The 22,091-nt window shown below is 65.2% G+C and overlaps 2 protein-coding genes across 2 annotated transcripts; both read right to left on the bottom strand.

Annotated features, from left to right (window-relative positions):
* Positions 1-930: 930 nt before the first annotated feature.
* On the bottom strand, positions 931-14,695 carry PPP2R1A (protein phosphatase 2 scaffold subunit Aalpha). The gene is made up of 13 exons (XM_074167192.1): positions 14,576-14,695; positions 13,304-13,394; positions 12,232-12,332; positions 11,318-11,550; positions 9,967-10,114; positions 8,607-8,762; positions 7,505-7,619; positions 6,811-6,881; positions 6,095-6,229; positions 5,098-5,271; positions 4,249-4,309; positions 2,888-3,042; positions 931-1,209 (listed from the first exon to the last, which is right to left on the bottom strand). The coding sequence occupies exons 1-13, from the start codon at positions 14,651-14,653 to the stop codon at positions 931-933; spliced, it is 1,797 nt and encodes a 598-aa protein (XP_074023293.1). The 5' UTR covers positions 14,654-14,695.
* Positions 14,696-15,680: 985 nt separating this feature from the next.
* ETFB (electron transfer flavoprotein subunit beta) lies at positions 15,681-22,006 on the bottom strand. The gene is given in 7 exon segments (XM_074167193.1): positions 15,681-16,060; positions 16,893-17,051; positions 18,367-18,429; positions 19,748-19,900; positions 21,208-21,258; positions 21,260-21,367; positions 21,950-22,006. Coding segments are annotated over 7 exon segments (765 nt in total). The 3' UTR covers positions 15,681-15,886.
* Positions 22,007-22,091: the final 85 nt, after the last annotated feature.

The raw sequence follows: 22,091 nt of genomic DNA, 5'->3' as shown, positions 1-22,091 counted from the left end.
GGGGGACAAGGGGGGGGACAAGGGGGGGGACAAGGGGGGGGGGACAAGGGGGAGATGGGGGGGGTCAATGGGGGGGGACAAGGGGGTTCAATAGGGGGACACGGGGGATGGGAGGGGGACAAGGGGGGGGACAAGGGGGGGTCAATGAGGGGGGGTCAATGAGGGGGGGGACAAGGGGGGAACGGAGGGGTCAGTGGGGGGGGACAAGGGGGGGTCAAGGGGGGGACACGGGGGATGGAAGGGGACAAGGGGGGGGACAAGGGGGGGGACAAGGAGGAGATGGGGGGGTCAATGGGGGGGACAAGGGGGGGGGACACGGGGGGGGTCAATGGGGGTCAGGGGGAGGGACAGGGGGAGATGGGGGGTCGGGGGGGTCAATGGGGGGGTTGGGGGGGGACACAAGGGGGGACACAGGGGCCGTGGGGAAAGGAATGGGGATGTACTGGGACCCTGGTCTGCACTGGCCCACACTGGTCTATACTGGCCCGCACTGGTCTGCGCTGGCCCACACTGGTCTGCACTGGTCCGCACTGGCCCATACTGGTCTGGCCTGGCCCGCACTGGCCCATACTGGTCTATACTGGCCTGCACTGGTCTATACTGGCCTGTACTGCTCTGCACTGGCCCACACTGGCCCATACTGGTCTGTACTAGCCTATACTGGTCCGTACTGGCCCACACTGGCCCATACTGGTCTGGTCTGCACTGGCCCACACTGGTCTGTACTGGCCCGCACTGGTCTGTACTGGCCCGTACTGCTCTGCACTGGCCCGCACTGGCCCATACTGGTCTGTACTAGCCTATACTGGTCTGTACTGGCCCGCACTGGCCCATACTGGTCTGTACTGGCCCGCACTGGTCTATACTGGTCCGTACTGGCCCGCACTGGTCTGTACTAGCCTATACTGGTCTATACTGGTCCGCACTGGCCTATACTGGTCTATACTGGTCTATACTGGTCCGTACTGGCCCGCACTGGTCTATACTGGTCCATACTGGTCCGTACTGGCCCGCACTGGTCCATACTGGTCCATACTGGTCCGTACTGGCCCGCACTGGTCCGTACCCGGGGTCGAGGATGGGCCCGATGCGCTGCAGGGACTTGGCCACGTTGAAGCGGACGTTGGCCACCGCGTCCCCGGCCATTCGCAGCACCGTGGGGAGCAGCTGCTTCGTCACCACCTCCTGCCCGCACACCTCCGACAGCACCTGGGGGGCAGACCCACAGCGTGACCCACAGCGTGACCCACAGCGACCCACAGAGACCCACTGGGACCCATAGAGACCCTCTGGGACCCATAGAGACCTCCTGCCCGCACACCTCCGACAGCACCTGGGGGGCAGACCCACAGCGTGACCCACAGCGTGACCCACAGAGACCCACAGAGACCCTCTGGGACCCATAGAGACCCTCTGGGACCCATAGAGACCTCCTGCCCACACACCTCCGACAGCACCTGGGGGGCAGACCCACAGCGTGACCCATAGCGTGACCCACAGAGACCCTCTGGGACCCACAGAGACCCACAGAGACCCTCTGGGACCCATAGAGACCTCCTGCCCGCACACCTCTGACAGCACCTGGGGGGCAGACCCACAGCGTGACCCATAGCGTGACCCACAGCGACCCACAGAGACCCTCTGGGACCCACAGAGTGACCCACAGAGACCCACTGGGACCCATAGAGACCTCCTGCCCGCACACCTCCGACAGCACCTGGGGGGCAGACCCACAGCGACCCACAGCGTGACCCACAGCGACCCACAGAGACCCACAGCGACCCTCTGGGACCCACAGAGACCCTCTGGGACCCACAGAGTGACCCATAGAGACCTCCTGCCCGCACACCTCCGACAGCACCTGGGGGGCAGACCCACAGCGTGACCCATAGCGTGACCCACGGCGACCCACAGAGACCCACTGGGACCCTCTGGGACCCACAGAGTGACCCATAGAGACCTCCTGCCCGCACACCTCCGACAGCACCTGGGGGGCAGACCCACAGCGACCCATAGCGACCCACAGAGTGACCCACAGAGTGACCCACTGGGACCCATAGAGACCCATACCGTGACCCATAGACTGGACCCACGGCAACCCACAGAGTGACCCATAGACTGGACCCATAGACCGGACCCACAGTGACCCATAGAGACCCACAGTGACCCACAGAGTGACCCATGGACTGGACCCACAGCAACCCATAGAGTGACCCATAGATCTGACCCACAGCAACCCCCAGAGTGACCCACAGACTGGACCCACAGACTGGACCCACAGACTGGACCCACAGCAACCCACAGAGTGACCCACAGACCGGACCCATAGCAACCCATAGAGTGGACCCACAGAGTGACCCATAAACTGGACCCACAGTGACCCACAGAGTGACCCATGGACTGGACCCACAGTGACCCATAGAGCGACCCATAGATCTGACCCACAGCAACCCACAGAGTGACCCATAGACTGGACCCACAGCGACCCACAGAGTGACCCATAGAGTGGACCCAGAGTGACCCATAGAGTGGACCCACAGAGTGACCCATAGAGACCCACAGTGACCCACAGAGTGACCCATAGACTGGACCCACAGTGACCCATAGAGCGACCCATAGATCTGACCCACAGCGACCCATAGAGTGACCCATAGACTGGACCCATAGATCTGACCCACAGAGACCCACACCCCAGACCCACAGCGACCCACAGCAGGGCGGGTGGGGGACGACACACCCCGTAGGGTCACATAACACACCCCCCCCCCTCCATCCCCCTTATCCCCCCTCCCCTCTCCCCCCGTGTATCACATGACCCATCCCCCCCCCGTATCACGTGACCCCCCCCCCCGTATCACGTGACCCCCCCCCGTATCACGTGACCCACGTTGATGCAGAAGAGCGTGGTCATGCGGTGCAGGTAGTTGGGGTCGGCGGCCATGGCCAGCACCTTGGGCACGATGGTGGCCTGTGCCCACTCCTGCCCGAAGCGCTCCACCAGCTTCCGCAGGTTACTGGTGGCCGCCTCCCGGATGGCGTACACTGCGGGGGAGAAACCAGTCACACCAGTAAGAGACGCGCCCCAAACCAGTCACACACACGCACACACGTGTGCCAGCGCCACCCCACCCCCCCGTGAACCCAACCAGTAACCACCGGTAACTCCCAGTAACCCTCTACATGGACACCAGTAGCTCCCAGTAACTCCCAGTACCCACCCATGGCTACCAGTAACCACCAGTAACCCCCTACATGGACACCAGTAGCTCCCAGTAACTCCCAGTAACCACCCACGGCTACCAGTAACCACCAGTAACTCCCAGTCCCTCCCAGTAACCACCCACAGCTACCAGTAACCACCAGTAACTCCCAGTAACCCCCTACATGGCAACCAGTAACTCCCAGTAACCCCCTACATGGCAACCAGTAACTCCCAGTAACTCCCAATAACTCCCAGTAACCCCCTACATGGACACCAGTAACTCCCAGTAACCACCCATAGCTACCAGTAACCCCCTACGTGGCAACCAGTAACTCCCAGTAACTCCCAGTAACCCCCTACATGGACACCAGTAACTCCCAGTAACCACCCACGGCTACCAGTAACCCCCTACGTGGCAACCAGTAACTCCCAGTAACTCCCAGTAACCCCCTACATGGACACCAGTAACTCCCAGTAACCACCCACGGCTACCAGTAACCACCAGTAACTCCCAGTAACCCCCTACATGGCAACCAGTAACTCCCAGTAACCACCCGTGGCTACCAGTAACCACCAGTAACTCCCAGTAACTCCCAGTAACCACCCATGGCTACCAGTAACCCCCTACGTGGCAACCAGTAACTCCCAGTGACTCCCAATAACTCCCAGTAACCCCCTACATGGACACCAGTAACTCCCAGTAACCACCCATGGCTACCAGTAACCCCCTACGTGGCAACCAGTAACTCCCAGTAACTCCCAGTAACCACCCACGGCTACCAGTAACCACCAGTAACTCCCAGTAACTCCCAGTAACCACCCATGGCTACCAGTAACCCCCTACGTGGCTCCCAGTAACTCCCAGTAACTCCCAGTAACCCCTCCCCAGTTCTCCCAGCAACTGCCCCCCACCCAGGATGGGACCCAGGCTCCCAGGGGGCACTGGGATATACGGGGAGGGGACTGGGCCGTACTGGGAGGGGACAGGGGAGCAATGGGCCGTACTGGGAGGGGACTGGGCCATACTGGGAGGGGACTGGGCTCACCGTGGTCGACCAGCCAGGCCATGCAGAGCGAGTTCAGCTTCTCGTCGAAGAACTCCACCCCCTGGGGGGGGGGAAAACCAGTATGAACCAGTATGAACCAGTATAAACCAGTACCCTGCCCAGTATGAACCCATAGCCTCCCCCCCAGTACAGACCAGTGCCTTCCCAAGGCGGACCACAGCCCCTCCCAGTGCCCCCCAGCACAGACCAGTCTGCTCCCAGTTCCTCCCAGTAACCCCCCCCCCGAGAAACCCATTCAGTTCTCCCAGTGCCCCCCAGTGCCCCCAGTCCTTCCCAGTCCCTCCCAGTTCCTTCCCAGTCCCTCCCAGTGCCTTCCCAGTGCCCTTCTAGTCCCTTCCCAGTCCCTTCCAGTGCCCCCCAGTCCTCCCCAGTCCCCCCATAGAAACACATAATGTTCTCCCAGTCCCTCCCAGTGCCCTCCAGTTCCTTCCCAGTGCCCCCCAGTCCCTACCAGTGACCCCGTAGAAGCCCATAATGTTCTCCCGGTCCCTCCCAGTGCCCTTCTAGTCCCTTCCCAGTCCCTCCCAATGACCCCGTAGAAACACATAATGTTCTCCCAGTCCCTCCCAGTCCTTCCCAGTGCCCTCCAGTTCCTTCCCAGTGCCCCCTAGTCCCTCCCAGTGACCCCGTAGAAGCCCATAATGTTCTCCCAGTCCGCACCAGCTGGCCGGCCAGCAGGGGCATGTACTCGATGATGGCCCTCCCAGTGCCTCCCAGCTCCTTCCCAGTGCCCTCCAGTTCCTTCCCAGTGCCCCCCAGTCCCTCCCAGTGCCTCCGTAGAAGCCCACAATGTTCTCCCAGTCCCTCCCAGCGCCTCCCAGTCCGCACCAGCTGGCCGGCCAGCAGGGGCATGTACTCGATGATGGCCAGGCGCACGCGCCACTTGGCGTCCTCGGCCAGCTCCACGATGGCCGGCAGCAGGGACTGGGAGAGCTGGCGGATGCCGATGACCTCGTTGACGCAGTCCAGGTTGGAGATGATGTTGAGTCGCACCTCGGGGCACTGGGGACAGGGGGGGTGGCATCAGGGGGGGACGTCTAACGGGGCGGTGGGGACCTGGGGTGGCGTCTATGGGGCGCTGGGAGGGGACACTGGGAGAGGAGAGCAGGGGTGGTGGCATCTACGGAGGTGGTGGCACCTGGGGTGGCGTCTATGGAGGTGGTGGGGACCTGGGGTGGCGTCTATGGGGCGCTGGGAGGGGTGGTGGCATCTATGGAGGTGGTGGCACCTGGAGGTGACATCTACAAAGTGCTGGGAAGGAAGGACAGGGGTGGTGTCACCTGTGATGGTGGCATCTACGGGGTGGTGACACCTGGGATGGCATCTATGGGACACCAGGAGGAGATGGTGGCACCAACGGAGGAGGCACCTACGGGGTGGTGACACCTGGGATGGCATCTATGGAGGTGGTGGCACCTGGAGGTGACATCTACAAAGTCCTGGGAGGGAAGGACAGGGGTGGTGCCACCTGCGGTGGTGGCATCTACGGGGTGGTGACACCTGGGATGGCCTCTATCGGGTACCAAGAGAATTTGGTGATATCTATGGAGATGGCACCTACAGGGTGGTGGCACCTAGGATGGCATCTAGGATGGGACACCAGGAGGAGACGGTGGCACCTGGGGGTGGTGTCACCGGGAGGGAGACACCTGGGGGAGGTGGCGCTGGGGTGGTGGCCCCTTAAGTCCCCGAGTGTCCCCAATCATCCCTCAACCTCCCCAGGACGGCGCCACCACCCCCAAACTCTCCACCCAGGGCGGTTGTGCCACCGGGGTCCCCAAGATGTCCCCAACCCACCCCCAGTGTCCCCGAAGCGTCCCCTCACCTCGTCCTTCAGCTGCGCCAGGAAGAGCGGCAGCAGATGCTCCACCGTGTTGTCCTTGCCCAGGATTGGGGACAGTCCCATGATGACAGAGGCCAGCGCCGACTTCACGTGCTGGTTGGCGTCGGACACCAGCTCCTGGGGACACCGTGGGGACGTCGTCAGGGGGACACCGCGGTGGGAGGACACCCAGGTGGGTGGGTTCTGAGGTGGCCCCGGGATGTTCCTCCAGCCCAGAAGGTCCTCAAGTGTGTCCCCAGGGTGTCCCCACGATGTCCCACCACCCCAGGGTGTCCCCAGGGTCTCCCCATGACGTCCCACCACCCCAAGGTGTCCCCACAATGTCCCACCATCCCAGAAGCTCCTCAAGGGAGTCCCCAGGGTCTCCCCACGCTGTCCCACCACCCCATGGTGTCTCCAGGGTGTCCCCACGACGTCCCACCACCCCAAGGTGTCCCCAGGGTGTCCCCATGATGTTCCACCATCCCAGAAGCTCCTCAGGGGAGTCCCCAGGGTGTCCCCACGACGTCCCACCACCCCAAGGTGTCCCCAGGGTCTCTCCACGACGTCCCACCACACCCCAAGGTGTCCCCACCTTGATGCAAACCAAGATCCACCCCACGATGCCACCACCCCCGTGTGTCCCCACCACGTTCCCCCCACCCCGCGACGTCTCCACGGGGTCCCACCACCCCGTGGTGTCCCCGCGTGTCCCTCACCTTGATGCAGGGCAGGATCTGGCCCATGATGACGGCCTCCCGGCAGTCGGGGGACAAGTTCTCGCAGAACTCTGGGGGAGGAAGGGACGCGGTGACAGGGGTTGGGGACGCGGGGACACCGGGAGCGGCCCTGGGGACACGAGGGGACCCCAGGGACCACCCCCCGGGGGACGTGGGGACACAGGGGCATCCAAGGACCCTCCTTGGGTACGTGGGGACCTGAGAACCATCCTTGGGGACACCAGGGACTCTCCTTGAGGACATGGGGACCCGGGGCTGGCCCCTGGGGACGCAAGGGACCTTCTTTGGGGACGTGGGGACCCGAGGACCATCCTTGGGGACCAGGGGTTGGTCCTCGGGGGCCCAAGGAACCCTCCTTGGGGACACAAGAGACCCGAGGACCCTCCTTGGTGACACCAGGGACCCTCCTTGGTGACACGGAGACCTGGGGTTGGTCCTTGTGGACGCAGGAGACCCTCCTTGGGGACATGAGGACCATCCCTGGGGACACGGGGACCATCCCTGGGGACACGAAAGGTCTCCAGGAACCCTCCTGGAAGACCATCTCTGGGGACGTGGTGACACAGGCTCCGCCTCGGAAGCCACAAGATCCCTCCTCGGGGACACGGGGGGACACCGCCTGGGGGGAGGTGACAGCGAGGGGGTGGTGGGGGTGGTGGTGGCATCTGCTGACCTTTGACCTTGTGGGAGGCGGCCGCCCGCACCTCGGCCTCGCAGTCCTTCATCAGGCTCTGGAAGGCCCCCACCAGGTCCGTCTTGGTGATCTCGGGCCCCACGGCGCGTTGGAGCTGGGGGCGAAGGGCAAAGGTCAAGCAGGTCACCCCCAGGGGGTGTCCCCAAGCGTCCCCAAGGGGTGGCCCCCAACCAACATCCCTCCAAAGTGTCCACCCCCCCCCCCAACGTGTCCTCAAACGTCTCCCAAACTTCCTCCAGAAACGCCCAGATGTCTCCAAGGACGTTCCCAAGAGTCCCCAAAGCGTCCCCAACTGTCCCCCCCAAAATAACCCTTCGGGATGTCCCCAAGGGTGTCCCCAAACGCTCCCAAGGGGATCCCAAAACATCTCCAGGTGCCCTCAAAAGGAGTCCCCAACGTGGCCCCAACGTGTCCCCCCAAAGTATTCCCCCACGGTGGCTCGAAACGTCTCCGAGGGGATCCCAAAACATCTCCAGGTGCCCTCAAAGGAGTCCCCAACGTGTCCCCCCATGGTGTCCCCAAATGTCTCTGAGGGGACCCCAAAACATCTCCAGGTGCCCTCAAAGGGGGGTGCCCAACGTGTCCCCAACCTGTCCCCCCCAAAGTATTCCCCCAGGGTGTCCCCAAATGTCTCTGAGGGGATCCTAAAACATCTCCAGGTGCCCTCAGGGGGGTCCCCAACATGTCCCCCCAAAGTATTCCCCCATAATATCCCCAAATGTCTCTGAGGGGACCCCAAAACATCTCCATGTGCCCTCAAAGGGGGGTCCTCAACGTGTCCCCCCAAAGTATTCCCCCACGGTGTCCCCAAATGTCTCTGAGGGGACCCCAAAACATCTCCACGTGCCCTCAAAGGGGGGTCCCCAACGTCTCCCACCAAAGTATTCCCCCATAACGTCCCCAGATGTCTCCGAGGGGATCCCAAAACATCTCCAGGTGCCCTCAGGGGGGTCCCCAACGCGTCCCCCCCCCAAAACGTATTCCCCCCCCGGTGTCCCCAGACGTGCCCGTGGGGGTCCCAAAGCCCCCGCCCCGCCGCCCTCGGGGGTGTCCGTGTGTGTCCCCCCCCCGGTGTCCCCACCTCGGTGAACTTGTCGGCCACCATGTAGCGCACGCGCCAGGACTTGTCCTCGGCCGCCTGCCGCAGGGTGGGCATCACCAGTCCCTCCAGTTCCTCCTGCGGCAGCAACTGGGCGATGCTCACGCAGGCCTCCACCGCCAGCAGCCGCACCGAGTCCTGGGGGGGCAACAGGCGTCGGGGGGGGGACATGGGATAACCCCCACAGGTGGCCAGGAACCCCCCCATTTCACCCCCCTAAGAAGGCACCCAGATATCTAAGACCCCCCCCCTTATTCCCCCCCCCAAAGAGGAGACCCAGGCATCTGGGACCCCCCCCAATTCCTCCCCCGAGAGGACCCAGGAGTCTAAGAACCCCCCCAAATCCTACCCCCCCCCCCGCCCCCCCCAAGAGGGGACCCAGGCATCCAGGGGGGACTCAGACATCCGGGACCCCCCCATTTCACCCCAGGGGGGACCCAGGGGTCCGAGAACCCCCCCATTTCACACCCCAAGAGGGGACCCAGATATCTGGGACCCCCCCATTTCACCCCAGGGGGGACCTAAGAGTCCAAGAACCCCCCCCCCATTCCCCCCCCCAAGAGGACCCAGGAACCCCCCCCAAATCCCCCCCCCAGAGAGGACCCAGGAGTCCAAGAACCCCCCCCAAATAGGACCCAGGAGCCCAGGAACCCCCCCCAAATCCCCCCCCCCCAGAGAGGACACAGGGGTCCAGGAACCCCCCCCAAATCCCCCGAGAGGACCCACGAGTCCAAGAACCCCCCCCAGAGGAGACCCAGGGGTCCAAGAACCCCCCCCAGTTCCCCCCCAAGAGGACCCAGAGATCCAGGAACCCCCCCCAATTCCTCCCCCAGAGAGGACCCACGAGTCCAAGACCCCCCCCAGAGAAGACCCAGGGGTCCAAGAACCCCCCCTAATCCCCCCCCCCCACCAGAGAAGACCCACGAGTCCAAGACCCCCCCCAGAGAAGACCCAGGGGTCCAAGAACCCCCCCCAAATCCCCCCCCAGAGAGGACCCACGAGTCCAAGAACCCCCCCAGTTCCCCCCCGAGAGGACCCAGGGGTCGAAGAACCCCCCAAATCCCCCCCGAGAGGACCCAGGGGTCCAAGAACCCCCCCCAAATTCCCCCCCCCCAGAGAAGACCCACGAGTCCAGAACCCCCCCCCCAATTCCCCCCTGAGAGGACCCCCGAGTCCAAGACCCCCCCCCAGAGAGGACCCAGGGGTCCAAGAACCCCCCAAATTCCCTCTCAAAGAGGACCCAGGGATCCAAGAACCCCCCCCCCAATTCCACACACCCCACACCCCCCCGCCCCCCCACCCGAGGGGACCCCGGTGTTGGGGGGCTGCCCCCCGCCCCGACCTGCTCATCGGAGGCCAGGTTGGAGAACATGGGGATGATCTCGCTCTTGACGTGCTCCAGCTCCAGCACTTTGGCGAACTCCCCCAGTTTGGAGGCGGCGGCGCGGCGCACCATGGGGGTGTCGTCGGAGCAAAGGTTGCGGAAATACCTGGGGGACGATCGGGGACAACCAACGCTCGGGGGGGGGGACACAACACCCCCCACCCCCCCCCCGGCACGGCCCGAGAACTCACGGGTCAGAGACGGGTCCAAAAAGGGGCGAAAACGAGCCAAAAACGGGCCACGGGGCCAAAGGCAAAGAGCCTGGGCCCGGCTCGAGGGGCGTGAGGGACACCAAGGATGGGTTGGGGACATCTGGGGACGCCGGTGACAAGGCGGGGACGGGCCGCAGGGTGCACCGGACCGGGCCACCAACTGAAAACTGAACTACGGGGCCAAGGTGGAGAACTAAAAAGGGTTGAGGGACATCAAGGATGGGCTGGGGACACCAGGAACAGCTTGGGGACACCAGGAACAGCTTGGGGACACGCCATGGGGCCACCACGACCGAACGATGACCCCGATAACATCCCGAGAAGCTAACGTGAAGGCCACAGGGTCAACACAAACACGACCGAATCCCACCAAAGTCTACGTGGTGCCACCAAAGATGGTGCAGAGCCACCAAGGACACCTCGGGGACAACAAGGACACCTTGAGGCCATCACGACCAAACAACGACCCCGATAACATCCTGAGAAACCAGCGTGAAGACCACAGGGTCAACTCAAACCCCACCAAGTCCCACCAAAGTCTCTGCGGTGCCACCAAAGATGGTGTGGGATCAACAAGGACACCTTGAGAACAACAAAGACACCTCGAGGACAACAAAGACACCGTGGGGCCACCGTGACACAACCATGACCCCGCTAACGACCTGAACAACCAACGCGAAGACCACGGGGTCAACCCGAACCCAACCGAGTCCCACCAAAGCCCAGGTGGGGCCACCACAGACGGCGTAGAGCCACCAAGGACACCTTGAGAACAACGAGAACCCAACCGTAACCCCGATAACATCCTGATGAGCCAACGCGCAGACCGCGGGGATCAACCCAAACCCGACCAAGTCCCGCCAAAGTCCACGTGGGGCCACCAAAGATGGCGTGGGGCCACCAAGGACACCTTGGGGACGGGCCACGGGCCACCACGGCCAAACCCCAAGCCCAGTAACGGACCAAGGGGCGATCGCAAAGAAGCCGAGGCCGACCAGTAACCCGTTCAGAGCCAACCCGTAGTTGACGCGTGGCCACCAACACCGACTTGGGGCCACCACGGGCCACCTGAGGGCCGCCGGGGGGATGTCACTCACTGGCGCAGCTCGGCCTTGACGGGGCTGGAGACGCGGGGGTAGCAGACGCTGAAGAGGCCACAGGCCGAGGTGCGGGACGTGAACCAGTCGCCCCCCGCCAGGCGCTTGACCAAGGGGACAAAGTGACCTTCCAGGTCGGGGGGGGAGTGTTCGTGGGACACGGCCCGCAGGGACTCCACCGCCTTGTCCCTCACCACCGTCTCCTCCACCGTGGCCAAGCTCTCCAGGGGGGGCTGTGGGGAAAGAGAGAGGTGTGGGGGGGGACGTGACGTGACGTGGGGGTCACCCCGACGTCGTGACGCCCCCCCAAGGAGGTCCTTCACGTCCCCAACGGCCACCCAACCCCACCCGCTGTCCACCCAACCCACCCACAATGTTCTCCTGAAGGCCTCGAGATCCTCTGAGAGGACCCAAACGCCACCCCCACGTTGTGACACCCCCCCAATGGCCACCCAACCCCACCTGCTGTCCATCCAACCCACCCACAACGTTCTCCTGAAGACCTCGAGGTCCTCCAAGAGGACCCAAACGCCACCTCCACATCGTGACACCCCCTCAACGAGGTCCTTCGTGTCCCCAACGGCCACCCAACCCCACCCACTGTCCATCCAACCCACCCACAACGTTCTCCTGAAGACCTCGAGGTCCCTCAAGAGGACCCAAACGCCACCCCCACGTTGTGACACCCCCCCAATGGCCACCCAACCCCACCTGCTGTCCATCCAACCCACCCACAACGTTCTCCTGAAGACCTCGAGGTCCCCCGAGAGGACGCAAACGCCACCCCCAGGTGGTGGTGAGGTGTCCAGGGGGCCACCCCCACATCCCGACACCCCCCCGCAAGGTCCCTCGTGTCCCCAGGGTCCACCCAAGGAACCCGACGTCCCACCGGGGAGCCCCCCCCCCGTCCGTACCAGGAGGCAGTGGACGAACTCGGGCCCCCCCACCAGGGCCGTGAAGGTCCCCAGCTGCTCGGCCAGGGCCAGGAGAACCTCGTCCTCATCGTAGATGGTGTCTGTGGGTGGGGAGGGGACACCTCCGTCACCCCCCCGGGCCCTCAATCACCCTCCAAGCCCCGCCCACACCCTCCAAGCCCCGCCTACCACCCCTAAAACCTTCTCCAAGCCCCACCCACCCCTCCAAGCCCCTCCTACCACCCTAAAGCCCCACCCTCTCTGGGCCCCACCCTCCCCTAAGCCCCACCCACTCCTTTAAGCCCCACCCCAACCCCCCACCCACCCCTCTGAGCCCCACCCTCCACCCATAAACCCTGCCCCCTTCAAGCCCCTCCCACCACCCCTAAACCCTGCCCACCCCCAAGCCCCACCCCTAAATCCCCACCCATGCCTCCAAGCTCCACCCACCACCCCTAAACCCCACCCACCCCTCCAAGCCCCACCCTTAAACCCCACCCATGCCTCCAAGCTCCACCCACCACCCCTAAACCCCACCCATCAAGCCCCACCCACTCCTTCAAGCCCCACCCACCCCAAGCCCCACCCTCAAAACACTAAGCCCTGCCCCCTCCTTTAAGCCCCACCCACCACCCATAAACCCCGCCCCCCTCCAAGCCCCTCCCACCCCTCTAAACCCCACCCACCCCCTCCAAGCCCCACCCCTAAACCCCACTCCTGCCTCCAAGCTCCACCCACCACCCCTAAACCCCACCCATCAAGCCCCGCCCACTCCTTTAAGCCCCACCCACCACCCCTAAACCCTGCCCCCCTCCAAGCCCCTCCCACCCCCAAGCCCCACCCCTAAATCCCCACCCATGCCTCCAAGCTCCACCCACCACCCCTAAACCCCACCCATCAAGCCCCGCCCACCCCTCCAAGCCCCGCCCACCCACCCCCTCCCATTGCCAGCCCCGGGGGAGCAGAGGCGGCCGAGGGGCGGTTTTGGGGGGGGCTGGGGGCAGCTTAAGGGCCCCCCCCGGCCTCTTCCCCCCCCCCAGGATGTTGGGGACCCCCCGTCCCCCCCCGTTACCGGTGAGGAAGGGCAGGAGCTCGCTGCGGGTGCGCTCCACCCCCAGCGCCAGCGCGATGGTGGAGAGCTTCTTGATGCTGTTGAGGCGCAGCTGGGGGAGAGGGGGGCAACGAGGGTGGGAAACTGCCCCCCTCCGGGGCAAAAACGGGGGGGGGGGGGGGTATAGACACCGCCCTTGGGGCAAATAACCACCCCCCTCGGGGTGAATAAAGACCCTCCTGGGGAGAATCCCACTCCCCTGGGGAAAATAACCACCCCCCCGGAGCAAATAACTACCCCCCCCGGAGCAAATAACCACCCCTTGGGGCAAATAAAGACCCCTTCGGGCAAATAAAGACCCTCCTGGGGACAATCCCACTCCCCCGGGGCAAATAACCACCCCTTGGGGCAAATAAAGACGCTCCTGGGGACAATCCCACCCCCCCGGGGCAAATAACCACCCCCCCGGGGCAAATAAAGACGCTCCTGGGGACAATCCCACGCCCCCGGGGCAAATAACCACCCCTTGGGGCAAATAAAGACCCTCCTGGGGACAATCCCACCCCCCCGGGGCAAATAACCACCCCCCCGGGGCAAATAACCACCCCCCCGGGGCAAATAAAGCCCCTCCTGGGGACAATCCCACCCCCGTGGGGAAGAAATGGCTCCTCTGAGGGCAATTAACCCCCGCCAGGGGCAAATGAACCCCCCCCCCCCCCCAGATGCAGCCAATCAGGAGCCTCGTCTCATAGCCCCGCAGCACCGCCGTGGCACAGAGAAGCCGCCCCATTGGCCTCCCTTCGGCCCCGCCCACGCCGGGCGACAGCCAATGGCGACCGCCGCCGCCGCCCCGTCCTCGCTCTCCCATTGGCTGGCTGAGAGGAAGGGGCAACGCGGGAGCGCCGGGCTGCCCCGCCCATAGGGGGCGCCACAGCGACACGGGGGGGGGGGGGGGGGGGAGCGCGCGATTCCGGACCAATCAAGAGCCCCCTCACACAATGAATGGGGGCCGCCAGCCAATCAGAGCGCGTCTTTCATCCCACCCCCCCCCTTGCCTTCCCTCATGGAGGGACGGGGATGAGGGCCCCGCCATGTAACACCGCTTCCCATTGGCCCACGCCGCAAGGGGGGGGGGGGGGTTCGACCAATCAGAGCGGCCGTTTCATGGCCGCCGCTGCGTCGCCGCCATTAGGGGTAGGAGCGGGCTGGCGGCCGGGCCCGGAGGCCTAAACCGGGGCCCGGGGTTGGGGGGGTGAGGGGGGGAAGAGAACGGGGATTCCGGTTAATCGTTACCTGCACGTCCTCGTTGCGGAGCTCGTCGATGAGGACGGCGATAGGGTAGAGCGAATCGTCGCCGTCGGCCGCCGCCATCTTCTTCTTCTTCTCCTCCTCCTCCCTCCTCCACCGCCGCCCCGGCTCTGAGGGGCCGCACGGGGCCGCCCGCCCCGCTCCACTGCAGGGCCTCCCCCGCCGCTCATTGGCCAGCACCCCCCAAGGCCCGCCCACCCGCCCTCTCCCCATTGGTGCGGACCCCACGGGGGCGGCCCCCGCACCTCCCCGCGAGCCACGCCCCCCCCGCGGGCGGGCAACTCCGCTCCTCGGCTCTGATTGGGCGGCGCCGTTGATTGACGGCGGGGGGTGGGCGGGGCGAGTCGTTGCTGGGCAACGCGGCGCCGCCGTCTCCGAGGCTGGGGCCGGACTGGGAGATACTGGGAGACATTGGGACCCACCTAGAACCAAACCGGGACATGCTGGGACATACTGGGAGCCCCCCAGAGCCAAACTGGGACATACTGGGACTGCCCAGAGCCAAACTGGTTCATACTGGGACCCACTGGACTCACCCCAGAGCCAAACTGGGACATACTGGGGCCCCCCAGGGCCAAAATGGGACATACTGGGACCCTCCAGAGCCAAACTGGTTCATATTGGGACCCACTGGACTCACCCCAGAGCCAAATTGGGACATACCAGGATCCTCCAGAGCCAAACTGGGACATACTGGGACCCACTGGACTCACCCCAGAGCCAAACTGGGGCATACTGGGGCCCCCCAGGGCCAAACTGGAAACTGGGACATACCGGGATGCCTCAGGGCCAAACTCGTTCATACTGGGACCCCCCAGGGCCAAACTGGTTCATACTGGGACCCCCGAGGGCCAAACTGGGACATACTGGGACCAACCTAGGGCCAAACTGGTTCATACTGGGACACACACCCCCCCCAAAAAAAGTACCAAACTGGGACCTCCCTGTGTGGGGGTCCAAACTGGTTTATACTGGTTTCCCCCCCCCCGCCTCCCTTATTAAACCCCCCCCAAAACCCATTAAACCCCCCCCCCAAAAAAAAGAGTGGGGGTGGGTGTGGCCCCACAAGCCCCGCCCACACCCATGACGTCATCAAGCAGCCAGACCTTTATTTTCGGGGGGGGGGGGAAAGGCACTTTTGGGCCCCCCCCCCCCGCCCCCCCGGGGTCCCCTTTGGGGGGGGGACCCCCCCAAAGGGGACCCCGGGGGGTCGGGGGGGGGGATATGATGGGGGGTTCCCCCCCCCCCGTTTTTTGGGGGGGAGGGGGGGGGGTATTTTGGGGTGTCCCCCCCCCCCTAAATGCAGCCGCTGTCCCTCAGGCGGGTCACCAGGGTGGTGACGTCATCGACGCGCTGCCCCCCCTGGCGGGGGGGGGGCTCGGAAAGGCTCAGCACCCGCAGGCGGGGGGGGGCGGGGGGCACCCCCACTTCCCCCCCCCCCACCACCTCCAGAGGCTTCTTCTTGGCTTTCTAGTTATTTTTTTGGGGGGGGGGGGGGGGAAAGAATTTTGGGGTGATTGGGGGGGAGAATGGGAATGACCTTCCCCCCCCCCCCCCCCCCCAAAAAAAAGGGGGGGGACCCAGGTGTCTGGGAGAACACACCCCCCCCCTGCCCCTCCCCCCCCTCCCATGGGACCCCCCACTCCTCCCCCCCCCAAGTGGTTTGGGGGGGGGGGGGGCAGGATTTTGGGGGGGGACCCAGGATTTTGGGGGGACCCAGGGTTTTGGGGGAGACCCCATACATTCGGGGGGGGGGGCAGGATTCCAGGGGGCGGACCCAGGATTTGGGGGGGGACCCAGGGTTTTGGGGGGGGCAGGATTTTGGGGGGCGACCCCATGCATTCGGGGGGACCCAGGATTTGGGGGGGGTACCCTGGATTTTGGGGGACCCAGGATTCCAAGGGGGGGACCCAGGATTTTGGGGGGGGGACCCCATGCATTTGCGGGGGGCAGGATTCCGGGGGGGGGGACAACCCAGGATTTGGGGGGGGACCCAGGATTTGGGGGTTCCCATGATTTGGGGTACCCTGGGTTTTGGGGTCCCTACCATGATGTTGGGCAGCGTGGCGTAGCGCGGCTGGTTGAGGTGGAGGTTTGGGGGTACCCAGGGATTTGGGGGAGGGGGGTTCCCAGGGTTTGGGGTACCCAGGATTCGGGGTTCCCGGGATTTGGGGTTCCCAGGATTCGGGGTTCCCAGGGTTTGGAGGTTCCCAGGGTTTGGGGGTTCCCAGGGTTTGGGGGTTCCCAGGGATTTTGCGGGGGGTTCCCAGGATTTGGGGTGCCCGGGTTTGGGGGTCCCTACCATGATGTTGGGCAGCGTGGCGTAGCGCGGCTGGTTGAGGCGCAGGTCGGCCGTCAGCACGGCGGGCAGGCGCAGGCGCAGCGTCTCCAGCCCCCCGTCCACCTCCCGCTGCACCCGCAGCCACGGCCCCTCCACGGCCACCCCCGAGGCAAAGGTACCCTGCCGACCAGTACCCAACTGGGAGACGCCCGCCGCGCACTGGGAGACCCCCAGCGGGGACTGGGAGACCCCCCACTGCGGACTGGGAGACACCACCAGGCACTGGAGACCCCACCAGGGACTGGGTAGGGGCACTGGGAGACCCCCAGTGGGGACTGGGAGACCCTACTGGGAACTGGGAGACACCACTGGGAACTGGGAGACCCCACCAGGGACTGGGTAGGGGCACTGGGAGACCCCCAGTGGGGACTGGGAGACCCTACTGGGAACTGGGAGACCCCCAGCGGGGACTGGGAGACACCACTGGGAACTGGGAGACCCCCAGCAGGGACTGGGAGACCCCCACTGCGGACTGGGAGACACCACCAGGCACTGGGAGACCCCCAGCAGGGAACTGGGAGACCCCACTACAGACTGGGAGACACCCAGCAGGGACTGGGAGGCCCCACCAGGGACTGGGTAGGGGCACTGGAACTGGGAGACCCCAGTGGGGACTGGGAGACCCCCGCTGGGCACTGGGAGACCCCACTGGGAACTGGGAGACCCCCACCGGGCACTGGGAGACCCCCAGCAGGGACTGGGAGAGCCCACTGGGGACTGGGAGACCCCCAGCAGGGACTGGGTAGGGGCACTGGGAGACCCCCAGTGGGGACTGGGAGACCCTACTGGGAACTGGGAGACCCCCAGCAGGGAAATGGGAGATCCCACCAGGGACTGGGAGACCCCACTGCAGACTGGGAGACCCCCACAGGGCATTGGGAGACCCCCAGGAAGGAACTGGGAGACCCTCAGCGGGCACTGGGAGACCCCACTGGGAACTGGGAGGCCCCCCCCCCCTCCCAGTAAGAACCAGAAGGAATTGGGGCCCTCCCAGTTCAAACTGGGACCTTCCCAATATGAAGTGAGGCCTCCCAGTAAGAATTGGGACCCTCCCAGTATGAACTTGAGCCTTCCCAATACACCCTGCAGCCTCCCAGTAAGCGCTGGGGCCCTCCCAGTAAGAACCAGCAGGAATTGGGGCCCCTCCTAGTATAAACCGGGACTTTCCCAGTATGGACTGGGACCCTCCCAGTAAGAACCAGAAGGAATTGGGGCCCTCCCAGTACGAACTGAGGCCTCCAGTAAACATTGGGGCCCTACCAGTATGAACTGAGGCCTCCCAGTAAGCGCTGGAGCCCTCCCAGTATGGACCAGGGCCCTCCCAGTAAGGCCCAGCCTCTCCACACCCCCACTATCCCATCACCCCCCGCGCCGGGGGGCGGTCTATCCCGTCAACCCCCGCCGCCTCGGTGACCCGGAAGTGGGCGGGGCTCACCTGCGGCCAGTCCAAGATGGCGGCCAGGATCTGCCCCGTCTGGTTACAGTCGTCGTCGATGGCCTGGCGGGGGGAGCACGTATAGGGGCTATAGGGCACCCTATAGAGCACCCCCAGTGCCCTATAAGGGGCCTATAGGGGCCGCGGGACCCTCCCAGGGCCCCGCGGGGGCGATAGGGGACCCGAGACGCCCCCCCCCCCCCCAGATCTGTGGGGCACTGTGGGGGAGGGCGCTATAGGGGATCTATGGGGGGTGTTACAGGGGTTCCATAGGGGCTCTACAGAGGATCCATAGGGGTGCTAGGGGGGGAGGTTATAGGGGGCTCTATGGGGACTCTATAGGGGCGATCTATAGGGGTCCGTGGGGGGCACTCTGGGGCTGGAGGGGTCTAGGGGGAGGCTATAGGGGGTCCATAGGGCTCCAAAGGGGTCTCTATAGGGATCCATAGGGCTCTATAGGGGTCTGGGGGGGTCCCTAGGGCTCTATAGGGGTCTCTCTAGGGTCCGTAGGGGTCTCTCTAGGGTCTATAGGGTTTCTATAGGGTCCATAGGGGTCTCTCTAGGGTCTATAGGAGTCTCTATAGGATCCATAGGGTCTCTATAGGGGTTCCTAGGGCTCTATAGGGGTCTCTCTAGGGTCCATAGGAGTCTCTATAGGGTCCATAGGGCTCTACAGGGGTGCCTCTAGGGTCCGTAGGGGTCTCTCTAGGGTCCGTAGGGTCTCTATAGGGGTCCATAGGGGTCTCTATAGGGTCCATAGGGTCTCTCTAGGGTCCATAGGGGTCTATATAGGGTCTCTCTAGGGTCCATAGGGCTCTATAGGGGTGCCTATAGGGTCCATAGGGGTCTCTCTAGGGTCCATAGGGCTCTATAGGGGTGCCTATAGGATCCATAGGGGTCTCTCTAGGGTCCATAGGGTCTCTCTAGGGGTCCATAGGGCTCTACAGGGGTGCCTATAGGGTCTGTAGGGTCTCTCTAGGGTCCATAGGGGTCTCTCTAGGGTCTATAGGGTCTCTCTAGGGTCCATAGGGCTCTATAGGGGTGCCTATAGGGTCCGTAGGGTCTCTCCAGGGGTCCATAGGGGTGTCTATAGGGTCTATAGGGTCTCTCTAGGGTCTCTCTAGGGGTCCATAGGGGTGTCTATAGGGTCTATAGGGTCTCTCTAGGGTCCGTAGGGGTCTCTCTAGGGGTCCATAGGGCTCTACAGGGGTGCCTATAGGGTCCGTAGGGCCTCTCTAGGGTCCATAGGGGTCTCTCTAGGGGTCCATAGGGGTCTCTCTGGGGTCTCTCTAGGGTCTATAGGGTCTCTCTAGGGGTCCATAGGGGTGTCTATAGGGTCTATAGGGTCTCTATAGGGTCCATAGGGGGGGGGCACCCCCACCTGCTTGCCCAGCAGCACCAGGTCCGGCCGCAGCCTCCCCACCAGCCCGGCCAGAGCCAGCGCCGCCTCCCGGGGGCCCAGCGCCGCCCCCTCCCCCACCTCCGCCAGCACCGCCCGGTCGGCCCCCACCGCCAGCGCCGTCCGCAGCGTCTCCTGGGGGGGGACACCGCCGTGAGGGACCCCCCCGGGGGGATCCGACCCCCCCTGAGGGGACACGACCCCCCCAGGAGGGGACCCGGGCACCCGGGACCACCCCCACCCCCAGGGGCAGGGTCCCCTGGTCACGTGACACCGATAGAGGGGACCCCCCCGACCCCCCCCCGAGGGGATCTGACCCCCCCCCTGAGGGGACACGACCCCCCCCAAAGGGATCTGACCCCCCCCCGAGGGGACACGACCCCCCCAAGAGGGGACCCAGGCACCCGGGACCCCATGGGCAGGGTCCCCCGGTCACGTGACACCGATAGAGGGGACCCCCCCCCCCGACCCCCCCCGGGGGGACCCAGGTGTCCCAGACACCCACCCCCCCCCCAAAGCCCCCCCCCCAACACCCCCCAAGGGAGTGATTTACATGGAGGGGGGGGCCCGGGCTTTTGGAGGGGACCTGGGGTTTTGGGGACAGCCAGGAGCTGGGGGGCTCCCCCAGGATTTTGGGGGGGTCCCAGGATTTTGGGGGGGTCCCAGGCATTTCGGGGGGGTCACACAAGTCCCGTCCCCCCCCCAGGGGACCCAGGAGTTTGGGGGGGACCCAGGGGAGTGATTTACATGGAGGGGACCTGGGGTTTTTGGGGGAGACCCGGGGCTTTGGGGACAGCCAGGAGCTGAGGGGCGCCCCCAGGATTTTTGGGGGGTCCCAGGATTTTTGGGGGGGTCCCAGGAATTTTCGGGGGGGGGGTCACACAATTCCCGTCTCCCCCCAGGGGACCCAGGAGTTTGGGGGGGACCCAGGGGAGTGATTTACATGGGGGGGACCTGGGGTTTTTGGGGAGACCCGGGGTTTTGGGGACAGCCAGGAGCTGAGGGGCGCCCCCAGGATTTTTGGGGGGTCCCAGGATTTTTGGGGGGGTCCCAGGATTTTCGGGGGGGGGGTCACACAATTCCCGTCTCCCCCCCAGGGGACCCAGGAGTTCGGGGGGGGTACCCAGGGGCCCAGGGAGGTGATTTCTATGGAGGGGACCCGGGGTTTTGGGGACAGCCAGGAGCTGGGGGGCGCCCCCAGGATTTTGGGGGGGGTCCCAGCCGTTCGGGGGGGGTCACACAAGTCCCGTCCCCCCCCCAGGGGACCCAGGAGTTTGGGGGGGACCCAGGGGAGTGATTTACATGGAGGGGACCTGGGGTTTTTGGGGGAGACCCGGGGTTTTGGGGACAGCCAGGAGCTGGGGGGTGCCCACAGGATTTTGGGGGGGGGTCCCAGCCGTTCGGGGGGGTGTCACACAAGTGTCCCCCCCCCCTCCCCTGACCTGGCAGGCGCGTGTCCCCACGCTGACGGCGATGACCTCGCTGGCCGCCCCCCCGCTCCCGCAGCCGCACGGCCTCCTCCAGGGCGATCTCGCAGAAGGGGTTCAGCGAGTGCTTCACCCCCTGCGTCTGCACCGAGCCCCCGTCCGACGCCACCCGCACCTGGGGGGGCACCGGGGGGGTCGGGGGGGGGGACACCCCCCCCCCAGGAATCCGGGAAACCCCCCCCCCCCAAAAAAAACCCCAGAGCCACCCCCCCATAGGAAGGACCCTGGGGTTTTTGGGGGAGGACTTGGGGATTTGGGGGGTCGGGGGGGGCATGAGGGTGTTTGGGGGGGCACAGGAGGGTCGGGGGGCACCGGGGGGGGGGATCGGGGGGGGACGGACACCCCCAGGAATCCGGGAACCCCCCCCCCAAAACCCAGAGCCACCCCTCATAGGAAGGACCCTGGGGTTTTTGGGAGGGGGGGGGGGCGGGGGTCAGGGGGGGCACAGAGCTTTGGGGGGGGCACGGGGGGGGTCTGGGGGGTTTGGGGGTTCAGGGGGGACCCAGGAATCGGGGCCCCCCCCCCAGGAAGGACCCGGGGGTTCGGGGGAACGGGGGGGGGTCGGGAGCCCAGGAATCCAGGCCGCCCCCCCCCAACCCTAGAGGAATTGTGGGACCCGGGGGGGGGGTCCCGGTGCTTCGGGGGGTCCCGGGGGGGGTTCCCGGGGGTTCGGGGGGGTCCCGGGGCCCGGCGGCACCTTCACGGCGTAGTCGATGACCCGCTTCACCCCCACCATCACCCGCAGCGCCGCCATTGCTGCCCCTGACGCACGCCACGCCCCCCTGACGCACGCCACGCCCTTCCGACGCACGCCACGCCCCCCCGACGCACGCCACGCC

The sequence above is a fragment of the Numenius arquata genome, unplaced genomic scaffold, assembly GCF_964106895.1.
Source record: "Numenius arquata unplaced genomic scaffold, bNumArq3.hap1.1 HAP1_SCAFFOLD_1359, whole genome shotgun sequence".
Lineage (NCBI taxonomy): Eukaryota > Metazoa > Chordata > Aves > Charadriiformes > Scolopacidae > Numenius > Numenius arquata.
The sequence above is the reverse complement of the archived record's forward strand: the minus strand, read 5'-3'. Positions and strand labels throughout refer to the sequence as shown.